The sequence below is a fragment of the Dermacentor albipictus genome, unplaced genomic scaffold (assembly GCF_038994185.2).
Source record: "Dermacentor albipictus isolate Rhodes 1998 colony unplaced genomic scaffold, USDA_Dalb.pri_finalv2 scaffold_35, whole genome shotgun sequence".
NCBI lineage: Eukaryota > Metazoa > Arthropoda > Arachnida > Ixodida > Ixodidae > Dermacentor > Dermacentor albipictus.
This window is the reverse complement of record NW_027225589.1, coordinates 1,141,879-1,155,637: the sequence shown is the minus strand read 5'-3', so window position 1 is coordinate 1,155,637 and position 13,759 is coordinate 1,141,879. Positions and strand designations below refer to the sequence as shown.

Here is a 13,759-nt window from a genome sequence, read left to right as displayed (position 1 = left end):
TACATCAATTATGAGTTGACATGTTCTCAAGTGTTTTCTGGAAGCGTTTAGGAATCTGCACAATTTCTGGAGCTTCTGTCGCCATTTCATCCTAGTCCACACATCTCCCTTTGTGGAAGCAGATGCACTATTTCAAGATGACCACCTTGTGTTTGACGCTTCTGTCATAGGTGTGTGGTCTAGAATACTGTTATAAGGGACCTGTCTCACTTGGTGATTCCTTCAGAATACTTTTCAAAGTCGAAAATTGTTTCGAAAATACACCACACGAATGTAGGTCCTAGAGAGTCAGCCGGTAAGGTTTCAAGGCAATCCTCTAGGTTTGCCAGCATCGAATACTGTATAATTTGCAAAATTATTTTGGCAATCTTGGATAAAGGAGAAAAAGAAGGTATTTCGCCACGTCTATTTCCTGTAAAGCAGGTCGAACCAATCATATCAGGCCTGAGCCAGCATTTCCTTTCCTAGTGCAATGACGCTCTCTGCATGTTAGGCAACCGCTAGAATGGGAATCTCTTTTTTCAATCGATTGATTATTATTACCATAGAAGTGTTTTTTATCTGTCATCTGCTTTGTTGGTCATCTCACGTATATCTTGTAGTAGGCTTTCAAAGCATTTGTGGCACAAGGCACATTCCTGCTGTGGGTGGTCCGTACTAAATCATTTTCCTCCTGCATTTAGAAGTTAAGTAGGACACAATGTTCTGAGCCTCCAACGTCTTGCGTTGCGATCTTTCACAACTAAAGAAGTCACTACTACCCTTTCCACTCGTTCAAAAATGTTTTCTTATCAAACGACGTGATGCCCACAATGGCTGCATGATAAGTGCCAGTTCATTCATGGCGAGGTCAGCAAGATGTGCCCGCCATAATCTCGATACTCATTAAAGGTCTCCAATAGTAAATAGCACAGTTTTACGCCATGTTACCTTGGCATTTCCGTTATTCGAATAAGCGATTCGGTGAGTCTTGTGTTTTGAGTCAAAGTGACAAATCAAAATAGAATCTCACGCTGCCGTCGGGGAAGCGCTCTTGGAGAAGCCGTGGGAACAATAATTATGGTATCCTAGTTCTCCATGATCACCGAACTGCTTCCTTTGAAAAACAGAAGAAAATTGATGAAGTAATTTTTGCAATACAAAATAAAAATGTATATTGCAGTGAAATTCCGCGTATTACGTGCAGAGTTGGCAATATAACCCCTCCATTCGTCTTACTAATAATTATTCGCAAGACGAACGCTTCGACGAGCGAGAATGATAGATTTATAAAAACAACATGAATCCTAAAAAGTCGTCAGGTCGTAAAACAGCTCGAAAAATGCGCCACACCCGCAATCTATGTTTTTCGGTTCATGTATGGCTAAGAATGGTGGAGAAAATACTACAAATAGACCACTTCAATGGCCCTGCAGTCTTGGTCCTTCAGTGGTTTCGTGGCTCGGAAGTCCTGAAACATATCTGTGGGCTTCCGTTTAGGTCGCAACCTGTATGTTGCGACCTAAAATGCTGGGTGAAGCTTTTATAGGTTGTTCAACCGTCAGTGAAAATGAATATCAAGAAATGCTGTTCGAGCCTTATTTGAAGAATGGGTAGGTAAACGGGGTCATGACTCCGCAGATAATGCTGTCGAACGACATCATGGTGATCAAATCTTTGATTCACCCAAACTCCCTCTTTGAGTAACGTTTATTCACACACAGTTCAAGCTAGGAGAAGCTAGGAAAAGAAAAAAAAAGTCGCGATACTGTTGCACAGCAAGCGTATTCTGCCTTCCAAATTTAGTGGCGGGCCCGTACATTTTAATTTTCATATATTTGTGCATATGAGTGAAAATTGTTATGAGAAAAACAGGTCGCTTTTCTTTAATGTTAAAAAAGAATACCTCCTTAAGTGCTAGTTCGCTGTAGTATAAACCTCTGTGACAGGAAGAAAAGGCACGCCGTGAAGGTGTCCTCACTCTGCGAGAGTGATCCCACTCTAAAGCCCTCACGTACCAGCAGTGCAATGCTGAGAAGGGCATCGCAGCGGTATTTTTTGTTCTAGACGTAACATTTGAAGAGAGTTGCACCCTGGATCACCGCACAATATCACCAGCTCACACCGCTCATGCGGATGGAAATCACTTTGTGAACTTCGTAGGAGTGTATGCTCTTGAGGCCCAAGCCGAAGGCAGGCGGGAAAGCAGTTCATGAAACCTACATAGATACAAACATAGAAACCAGAGAGAGCCTTATTAAATTACACGAAATATGCTAAGAATGCTAAAACTACGTACACGTGATTTGCCGCGGCGTTCTTCTACTTGCATTGACACATGCTTCTCATTTCAGCGCATGCGTACTACGAAGTAATGATCACTGCCGCAGCCATGTACCCAGTGGTGTGTGTATGTTTAATAACAATTTGAAGTGTCAGCAATTTTTTTTTGCAAGCACTTAAGAATCTGCACAATTTCCGGAGGTTCTGTCACGACTTCATCCTGGTCCCAACTTATCCCTTTTTGGATGCAGAGGCGCAATTCCAGGGTAACCACCTAGAGTTTAACGCTTCTGTCATAAACGTGCGGTCCAGAATAGTGTTTTGAGGGATACGTCTCAATTATTGATTTCTTCATAATACGTTTTGTAAATGAAAATTATTTCAACAGTTTACAACAAGAATGTTGGTTCCAGAGACTAAGCCGGTAAAATTTCACGGCATTTATGTAAGTTAGTAAGCATCAAATACTTTATTTATTTATTAATTTATTTATTTACAGATACTGCCAGCCCTTACACAGGACTATAGCAGGAGAGGAATACGAACAATTAAAAATCACATATTTTGTACATGGAAAATTGTGCATTGAAAGACAAAAAGGGACAATGAATTAAAATTAATTACACCAAGAAGTAACAGCATAAACCACTGAAGATAACAAGGACACAATGTTAAGTATATTACTTACAAACTAGGATATTTCTAATGTGTTTTGCGAACAAATGAATTGATGACGATGAAACGGCTTCTTACGACAGGGAGTTCCATTCTTTGATAGCTCTTGGAAAGAAGCTATACTTGAAACAATCGGTATGTATAACAGGTATGTATAACTTGTATGTATAACTTACAACTTGTAACATTATTTTGGCCAGCTTGGTTATCGGAGAAAAAGAAAGTATTTCGGCCCTTCCTTTTGCAGTAGTATAGGTGGAGCTAAGCATATCACACCTAGACCAGTGTTTTCCTTCCTAGTGTAATGGCGATATCCTAATATTAGGCAACTGCTACAATAGAAATTTCTTTTCTTCAATGCACTGATGATTTTTGCCGTAGAAGTGCTTTTTATCTGTTGTCTGGTTTGTTGGTCATCTCGTGTGTCTTTTGCAGTAGTCCTTCAAACGTGCTCTTGCCGTGGCATTTGTGACATAAGCCACATCACAGCAGTATTGTCTGTACTAATTCATCCCAGCATAAGGAGAACCAATTTCGTACTGCTTTTATAGGTTGAGTTGAGTACAATGTCCTGAACCTTCAGCATCTTCCGCTGCGAAATATTACCCCGGAAAATGAGTATTATCTTTACCACTCCCTCACAGATGTTTTGTTGCAAACAACGACATAATTCATACGATTACTGGAATGAAATGTGTAAGTTCACTTATGAAGACCACGGCAAGCTGCAACAACGCCCTTGTCTCAGCTCTCTACAGATCATATGGCAGTAGACGGAGGTAAAACTTATGTGATGAAGCTAAAGCGCGCCATTCAATTAGTTCTTCGCGCCAGCGTTGCGGGGCACGCTAATGGAATATCTGACTTTCGAAATGATAACGAAAGGACAGCAAGACGTGTGTCACAGGATCAATTGTTGGCTTCATTTATCATGCATAAAAGGTGTTAAACTAGTGTGGTCTACAAACCGATCCCATTAGCCTAAAAAAAACAACGAAAATAGCGCAGCCTTATATTACGAGAAGTTGATGTTGAAGCGGTATGATATGAAATGTATAAAAAGATTCGCATTTTCTCAAAACATTACTCGTCAGAATAAGCTTTGATGCCGCTACGTTGGGTTAAGGTAGTTGATCGAGAGGCCACAACACTCAACGACCTTAAATTCGAGACACTCTGCGTGCAATTGGGCCTTTCGCAGAAGCTAGGAGTCGTGGTGCAAAGTCTGGGGTATAAAACGTTGTCACATTCATTGGTAATTTATAGCAAGGCTCGTGATAATGTGGAACTACGATTTCTTTAAGTGACAACTTAGCCCATAAATCCTACAATAACAAATATTTGTACATACGGCATAGTGCATAAAATGCATCCGAAAGGAAATAGCACACCTTTATGCCATGTTACGTTCGTATTTTGGTTTTTGCGTTAAGCACTTCGGTGGCAGTTTTGTAGTTTCTGTAAAACTGACAAATCATAGTAGTTTCACTGCCACCAGCGAAGCGCGGTTGAACAAACTGTGGGAACCAAAATTATAATATGCTAGTTCTACATGATTACAGAACTGCTTACTTTGAAAAAACAATAAGATTGATAAAGCCGTTTTAGCAATATAAAATTTAAACTTTACATTCAAATGAAATTGCACGTATTCCATGAAGCGCTGCCAATTTACCTCCCCCGTTCGTCTTACCAGTCATATATTATTAGTAAGACGAACCTTTTTTACGGGCGGTATGGCTGTTCCAAGACTTCTGAACCAACCGTGGAAACAAGCATAATTATTAAAATAATTGTAAAGCATATATATGCTAGAAACCTCAAAAAAGTTTCTACAATGGCAATCTAAGTTTGTAGGTTCATGTACGGCTAAGAATGCTGTAGTAAAATCCTCCCCATAGACCACCTCAACTGCCTTGCAGTCTAGATTCTTCAGTGGCTTCTTGGCTCTGAGGTGCTGAAAGATATCTGGGCCTTTCGTGTCCTCACTTTCTTGCAACAGGAAGATCTAGCAAGAATGGCAGGGTCCTCGGCGATTAACGCGTCAATTTTCTCATGCATACGACACCTTGAAAAAAAAACTACTTTTCTTCTCACGGGTGGAGCTATTCTCACTTAGCCCACAAAGGTTTTGCACCTGTAAAGCCTACAAACACAATGGAGGACCACGCTGCCTATAGCGTACAAAAATGTTGCAAGCAACAGTGGTCTGCTTACATGCATTGCTTAAATTGCTTCATAACACATGGACTAGCACTCTTGTCAGTGCATTTACTCGCGCCATGTACAAATAACCGGATCTGTCCAATTAGTCGACGCATAAGTTGCCCAAGCCGAGCGTCGAGTGAACATCGTTATTTGAAACTGATAGTGCTGAGAGAGCCGAGTGTGTTGTGCGATTGTTAGTTTCGGCAGCAATCAGCACTCGCTGTAGCCGTCTCAGTTGTGCGGTCAATAAGCCCTTGTTAGAGTCAGTAAGGGAGTAACGGAAGCAGCAGGCACTATGAAACGTACCGATATGGTTGCAAGCGGGGTGACGCTCAAAGTGGCTGCTGTTACACGTTCAATACGACATTAGCTTATCACGGGTCCGCAGACGCCCGCAAAGTTGCGCTTTATAAAGCAGTTCGAAAGAGGCTTCGTTCACAAGTTCTTGTGCAGGGTGATTGCAAGGGCAATCTCGCGGTCGCCGACGGCAGTCAGGTTACGGGACTAGTGCTCTCTGCAACGGCCTCCCGGAAACAACCGAGTGACCCGCAAGTAAGCCACTTTGTCCTTGCGGCAGGATATAGACTTAAATTCAATTCAATGTTCTTGAATTAGAGCAGATACGCGTTGTCTAGAAATTTATATGTATTAGAACTAGTAGGGCTTGTTTTACATAATGATGATGCAATAAAATACTCAATAAAAATGCAAGAGAATCATGCTGCACAATTTTTGAGCTTTCTAAAATAGTAGTTTAATTGTTGGTAGCTGTTGTGGATGCTTCCAGCCAAACTTTTGGACAGACGTTATCGGCCTGCTGTGCAACGCGTTGCTTTACAGGTTTCTTGAACAAAAACTGCACGAAATCTTTTATGCTGCATGTAAGACTGCAATTGCAAGGGTGGCCTTTTTCAAGTCGTCTGAGGCCAACGAAACTGAAAAATATGTCTTCCTAGTTCATTAGGCCACGAAGAAAATTTTTAAGCGGTGTCGAGAACACGGACTCAATGAGCTCATGATTCCATTATCAACGTGCAACATTTCACATCTTAAATGAGATGAATTATATCATGAGCTCTTAAACAATGTGAAATTGTGAACGCACAATAGGAGCCAGCGCTGATGGCGGTTATACTTTGTATGACATGTATAGTTACGCTATGAATAATTGTAGCAGTGAGTGCACTCAATTGGCAAAAACTTGCGAGCCCTTGCCCACGGTATATTTGAGGTTATCTATTAGAATGGTGACCTACCATATCTATACCGGATTCTAGTAATATGAGATTGCATAACGTCCGGATATCTTTACAGATATATTAGTAAAGATGGCCCTTGGGAAACTCCTTGTCGTAATCGCTTTCGTCTATTCATCGTGTGCTGCGATGGTGTACAGGACTGGTGAGTTGCTACCTTCATTTCTCACGTGAATAAACAGGCTTATTTCTGTAATTGTGAACGCTATAGTGTCCGACACTGTAGCGTTATTGCTAGTATTATTATCCAACCAAAATATGTGCTTCAATGGCACAAAAAAGTTATCTTCTCTTACGGTCCTTCAGTATGCATGTAGAAATGCGGGGTGTTCCAGTCGGCATAATATGGCCTTCTTCGTAAAGTCCATAATAGGCCTTCACCGTAAAGAAGCTGCATACGTGGCCTGTTAATGCCATCGTCTTCAGTGGTCTTCAGAGTTCCTTACAGTATTACCGAGACCGCAACATGTAGGGACCATGAATGCGAGTTTGCTAACGGGCCAAGTGCGGTTTTAGGGAATGCCGCCATGTGGGTACGGGATAGTTTGCCTTTAACATAGCTTGGCCAATGTGGCTAACAATGTGGCTGCAGTTAACAAATAAGCTAGGAAAAGAAAAAAAAAGAAATGGACGATACGGTTCCACAGGTAGTGTTCTCTGCCTTCCAAAATTTTAAGCTCCATATATTTCTGCATCTGAGCGAAATCTTTTATAAGAAAAATGACTTCCTCACGGGCAGGACCACCGAGCTACGAGCAGGCGACCTACAGACCCAAGTTGAAAACGTTAGGAAGCACCGGGGCACCGCAGGGATCGTTCATTTCGCCGATACTGTTTAACCTCGTAATGATCGGAGTGGCCGAAAAGATCGCGGACATCGGCGACGTCAGGCACACCATCTACGCGGACGATATCACGCGGTGGGTGACCGGTGGTAGCGACGCCCACATCGAAGGCGCGCTGCAAGCCACCGTCGACACAATAGAAGATCAGCTGGAAGGTACTGGACTGAGATGTTCGCCGAGTATATTGGAATTTCTCATACTCCCACCTATCGTAAACAGCAGAGGCAAGACCAGACAATGCGAAAACGAAAAAATCAGAATAGTGACCGAATCCGGCAATGTGATCCCCGAGGTCGGCAAAATTAGGATCCTAGGCATGGTCATCGAAAAGCACGGAAAAAACGGCGAAACTATCACCCGTCTCACGGCAAAAGCAGCCAACGCGATTCGACTCATTAAACGAGTCACTTCCCGGAAGGCTGGCATCAGAGAGGAGAGCCTTGTTAGGTTCGTCCAATCCTTCATCATCAGCCACGTGGCGTACGTTGCAGCCTACCATAGGTGGCTGCAACACGAACGTAAAAAAAAATCCAGAACGTAAATTGCGTTAAAAATCCAGAAGAAGCAAAATCAAGAACGCTCCCACCACGGCTGGAGGCAGCCACGAAGAGCTACGACCAAGACGAATAGTTTTGGGCCGTCCAGCAGGTCTTCGGGGCGCTCGAAAGGCAGGGACCCAGCGAGCCGGCAACGGCGAGCGGAGACCCGCGCCGAGGAAAGGCGACTTCGTAGGTGACGTAGGCCCTCGTCGAGGCGCGCGAGCGCTCATCTGCAGCCACAAATAAAGTTGGCTCCAATCCAATTCAATTGGGTGTAACATAAAAAAGAACAGTTGCATATGCGCTAGTCAGGTTAATAACCAACCCGTGTGACAAAGAGTAGGCAGGGGCCTTATAGGTTTCTTTATTCTATGAGAAAGCCCCGATACGAGGACCTCACGTACCTAAAGTCCCATGCATAAAAGGGCATTGCACCACGAGTTATAATTCTAAGTTCTCTTATAAGATAATTTGCACCCGGGACTATAAAATATTGTCACTTGCTTCCGCTGCAGACACGTGTACAAAGCACTTTGCGAACTTTGCAAGGATGTCATCTGTTCAGGCCAAAATTATGGAAGGATCAAGCCAACTCCCCCCCCCCCTCTACCCCAATACCCTTGTCTCCGGAAAGAAGCGCTCTCGGGCAAGGGAACGGTGAAGCACGTGAATCACGTGGAAGAGATATTAGGGCTAAAAGGGCTCGAACGCCATTTCGAAGCAAAGGCCATTTGGCGGCTTTGTGGTGAAGAAACACAGTGAGCGATATAGCTGGCTGTATTATAGTATTCTTAGCGGTTGGAACCCTGTCTCTGTGCCCACTGGACCTACACTGCAATATCAGATGAAATCTGAAGAATGTGGATTCCTTCCTTATATACACCATTTTCCGCAAGTTGCTTCTGCCGCTTTACAGCGTATAACGAATGGGTACAAGTTGGAACGATCGCTCTATAGACAAAGTATAAGCAGCGATAATGCCATCGTCTTTGACATGTATAACCGCCACGTAGGTGGCGAGGATCCGAATTTCATGGGGCTCATGGATGCAAACACTCCTTCCTTCTTCAGAATAGCTGCGTCAGTGTACATAACAATTCTCTAAAGATATTGTGGTGCAAGTTGTTTATAGTTCTGTGTTTCTTGGTTACACTAACATGTGATAATGCATTAGCATAGTGTTAGTTACATATTAGACGAGTCCCAGGAAATTCCGCATATAATTGTTATTTAGGAAAGTAGCATTACAAATTGCATGTGTTTCACAGCGAATAAACTGAATTCCTGAAGGTGTTTTTCTTACATCCTAAATAAGGAGGTTGACTGTATGGTGCTAATTGTAGCTCTTATTTGTCCCCTCTAATAAACAAGGCTAAAATTTACGTCGCAAAACAAAGAAAGCTTGCAGAAAACTTCAAACAATATTTTTCAATGTCTGTTGGATCGTTAGGGAAGATACCATTGCCGGGCAAGCGAAAGAAACAACTCCATTGCAGAAGTTACAACTACATGTAAAAACACAGTACTAAGAGTAGTTTCCTACGAGCTTATGCACAAACTACAATCAGGTCGCGGCGATTGACAAGAGTTCATTATTCAAATAATTGCATAATCAGAGCAATACGTGTAGCTTTGCGTCCTCCTGACGGGGTGCTGACACAACTCAACGTAACTTGTCGTTAAGGTTTCGGATTAAGGCGGGCATAAAGCAGTCAGCGGTAGAAATAATAAAAAATGAATGAAAACGTTAGTCGAATGAGCCTACGCGATAACTTCCTAATTTTGAACAGACGCCATAGAAAGCCCTTATTAGGTAGAATTCACGATTGCAATCGGAGATTGCATAGAGGAATAATTCAGCAGTGAGAACATATCTTTTTAGTCGAGAAAACAGTCTATCGCTCCACCTGCACCACAATCGCCGAAGTGTTCTGTATGTTCGCACGGTGACCTTTTAAAATGTCGTCGCGTCAATGAATTCGTTTTCGAACGTTTGATAGTAAAAAAAAAATGCGTCCGAATCGAAATAACCGATAACAATTGCGATTCATTTGCCCGAAGAGTGAGGCAAACATGAATATAAACATCCCTTCAATAAAGCCTTACATGTTTCATCAGCATGTTTTTTTTTGTGTGTGGTCACTGGAAGCAGGCCATATACTTATACAATTTTCAGCACACGTTTAGCGGACGCACTACATGCAGTAATAAAATGATGGTATGGCCGCTTGCCGATCCATTTCATAATCCACAGAAAAAATGTAACCGTGTATATTGCCATCTCCACAGAGTAGAGGGACACGCTTGGCAATCATTTCTAAGTTTTACAAATTTTTAAAAACATATTGTCACGGGAAGAAAGAAGCTTACCTTTATTCACAGAGGCGACTGTGGGGTGATGGTGAGCGACTAGTCGCAGTGGCGCGAGCGTTGTCAGGTGCCTCTTCAAACTCGGTGGAGAGTGCAAGTGGGCGAGGATAAAGCGGGGCAGAGGTTGCGCATGGCGGCAAATGTTGGTCGAGAGTAGGTTGGCAAGGAACATCGGCAGTGGCAAGAGATTTGACCCACACGTCCACGATAATAGCAGATGGGTCTACCATCATGTATGCGCTATTCGGCAGGGTTGTGATCGCACCGACATGGACCGTATTGGCTCCGGTGAACAAGGGCAGAGGCAGCAGGCGAAGCAAAGTCAGGATGGTTGGCGGAGCAAATAGACGGAAGACCCACATCGGCAAGTTCTTGGCGAATGGCCGACTGAATGACAGACACGAGTAGCCGAGAATCATCAAAGCACCGCCTTACTGGCGTAGGAGGAGACGCTCTTTCGATTTCTCGCCGGACGATACGCGCGACGCTCTCGGAGGGTGTGGGCTCACGTGGTAGATTGTCTTCGCACGTAAACGAAGCAGTGACATTAGGTAGACGCGTACACTGCTTAACTATGGAGCGGCTCTCCGCGTCTTCAAATCGGCGGCATTAGCTAATGATCTCATTGACCGTTGTGATAGTCTTGTAGAAAAGAAGGTTAAACGCGTCCTCCGCATTGGCTTTTCAAACGATGTGGACCTTATCGGCCTCTGCCATATTATTATCCACCTTGCTGTAGAGAATGAGGAAGTCCTCGATGTACGCCAAGTGCAAGTCACTGTACTTCTGTACATGTGTCCCAAAGTCCTTCTTTGCAGCACGTTGCAGGCTGATGAGCTCGCCCAACAAATATCGTAGGTTCTGTTTGAACTGGTATCAGCTTGTAATCTCTTCTTCATGTGTCTCGACCCACACAGTTGCTGTTTTCTTTAGGTCAATATTATATTACCAAGAATACGCGTGTTAACCTACCGATTGTGTGCGCTTACCGGTTCGTAATCCGGTAACCAGTCATCGACGCCAGCGTTGTGAATTCCGAAAAACATACTAGGGTCGCGAGGCGAGGCCGGGATGACCATCGGTGGCGACGAAGGGTCCGTGATTCAAGACTCTATGATTCAAGAATCTGCTGCAAAGCTCCATCTTGCGCAAGTGATTACCACGCACCTTATCCAATCGGGTTACAGGGTGAAGAAGCGTACTTTTATTCACATATAGCTTTTAATGGCGCAGCCAACAACTCCAAAGCAGTAAACCACATGAACTCTCCTTCGGCCTCTGCAAGGCAACCATCAGCGTCCTCCTCTTCCCACATTACACACTCTGACAGTATGTCAGGTAACCGAATTGTAGTCCTTGAGGTGGGTTATTTGTAGCAGCGGATATTTATTGGGCGGGACGTAATAATGCACAATAATTTCTTTACTAAAATAAACACATAACTTCTTCATGAACAGAATATGGCGCATATTGCATTTTACAAATATTGATCGGTCAGTTTCAAAGGCCTAATAACTTACAATGACATTTCAGGATGACACAAATTTCCAAAACACTCAATTTCAAAGATTGCGATACATAGGCGTTCCATTTACTTTTGTGCTTCAGGGCACAGAAGAATATTTTGATTGAATATTAAGCGGAACAACAGCGCATCTTTACCGCTTGATTGAAGGCGCACATCTCAAAACCCATGCCATTCTCAAAATTTGTTCCAAGTGAATAGCCTTGCGACATCAGCAGCTACAATTTGCAGAGTGCAGCATGTGCCGTAAATTAAATAATGAAAAGTGAACATTAAATTTTGTCGTTAGTCGATTATGCATTTGAATTTATCGTCCATGTAGTGTCCACCGCGGTTTGAGGAATACAGCTCAAAGCGTACAAATGTGCTTTCTGCCACTGGTGACGTTTATAAGTTCCTTAAAAGCTATAAATGATATCCCTGCAAATTAGCAAAGTTGGAGAACCACTGCGCTTGGGTGCATAAGCTCCTACATACATACATACATACATACATACATACATACATACATACATACATACATACATACATACATACATACATACATACATACATACATACATACATACATACATACATACATACATACATACATACATACATACATACATACATACATACATACATACATACATACATGCATACATACATACATACATACATACATACATACATACGCACGTACGTACATACATGCGCACAAGGAGTAGCCGGTATAAAGATGACAGGCCCACAATCCCCCTTCAGGAAAACCACGAACCTAGGTAACAATGTGTCAATGGAATGTGTGAGTGGAAAAAAGAAGTATTGGTGGTCACATGTGTTTATTGCCAAGATGACAGTCGAAATGCATCCATATATTCCCCGATAGAATCAATCACGTAATCATGATACGCAGGACTGACCCTTGACCCTACTCTGTGAAAAACGTCCTTGTCTTCGTGTAATTTGTAAGAGACACCTACGGGTAGCTACACACATTTTCGAGAGATGTAGAAAACTAATGATATAGTTTCGCAATCCTCGGAAAGCCAGTGCTATGGCGATGCCAATAATAGCTCGAAAATTGGCCTTGCAAGAAACTTTTTCATTCACTTGGGCTAAGCGCTTCATGCTGCGTTTCCAATTTCAGATGATCCATGTGACTTCAAAGACATCCAACTAGACAGCGAAATGTTTTCCAAGCTGCTGGCCAAGCTTCCAGAAGGCCTCGAGTACGGCCCACAGAGGTTCCACACTCTCTTCCGAGGAATTGAGGTTGGTGGAATCACTCTGCATGGCCTGAGCAAACTGCGCCAGTTCGGGCCACCAATTCCTTACTGCGCCAAAGGAAAGCACATGGTGCAAGTGGACTTCTACAATGGTGAACCTATAGAATTCACCTTGCCATGGAAGACTTGCTCTGGCCAAGGGCAGTTAGCTCTTCGCACCAAGTTCTTGCGGTTCACAGCACAATTTACCATTGTTGAGTCCTCTGGCGAAGGATTGAAGCTGGAATTCGAGCGTGCACTTCCTGTTACAACGCAGAACATCCGCGTTGTTGCAAAAGGTGCTTGGGATATTGTGCTCTACACTGTCGAAGCACTGAGTGCACTCATACCAAGTGTTCTTGAAGAAACTTGGAATAAGGAATTTTCGTATAACCTTGCCAAGGCCTTCAATATGGCCCTTGAGTGAAATATGCACAATAAGAAACATTGGTGTTGCCACACCCAAACTCAACCTGAGAACCCAAAAAACACCGTCTTGCAATCATGTCGCTTTTTTTCTTATTTCAAGGAGCCTAATAAAGTCACTTATGTTTCTGGGGTGCTTTGATTTTCTTGTTTTTATCGGCACGTGCTTTCGTCGTAGTTCTTCTATACGCGAGCAGAAAAGTAAGCGCTAGTATTGAGGAAGAATTCAAAAAATACATTCAGTGATGTTAGCTGCCGCCATTTCATTGATTCTGGAGGAGGGTATGCGTACACATGTTTATTTCTAGTAGTTAGTCTTTCGCAACAACGTTTGGAGAAGAAAATTGACATGAGAGAGCCGATAGTCTCAAGAAAATTGTCTTTCACTAAAATTCACTTTATT

The 13,759-nt window shown here is 43.0% G+C and overlaps 1 protein-coding gene across 1 annotated transcript; it reads left to right on the top strand.

Annotated features, from left to right (window-relative positions):
* Nucleotides 1-5,539: 5,539 nt before the first annotated feature.
* On the top strand, nt 5,540-13,489 carry LOC135897237 (uncharacterized). The gene is made up of 3 exons (XM_065425820.1): nt 5,540-5,697; nt 6,460-6,546; nt 12,813-13,489. Exons 2-3 carry the CDS (start codon nt 6,474-6,476, stop codon nt 13,355-13,357), a joined length of 618 nt encoding a protein of 205 aa, XP_065281892.1. The 5' UTR covers nt 5,540-5,697; nt 6,460-6,473; the 3' UTR covers nt 13,358-13,489.
* Nucleotides 13,490-13,759: the final 270 nt, after the last annotated feature.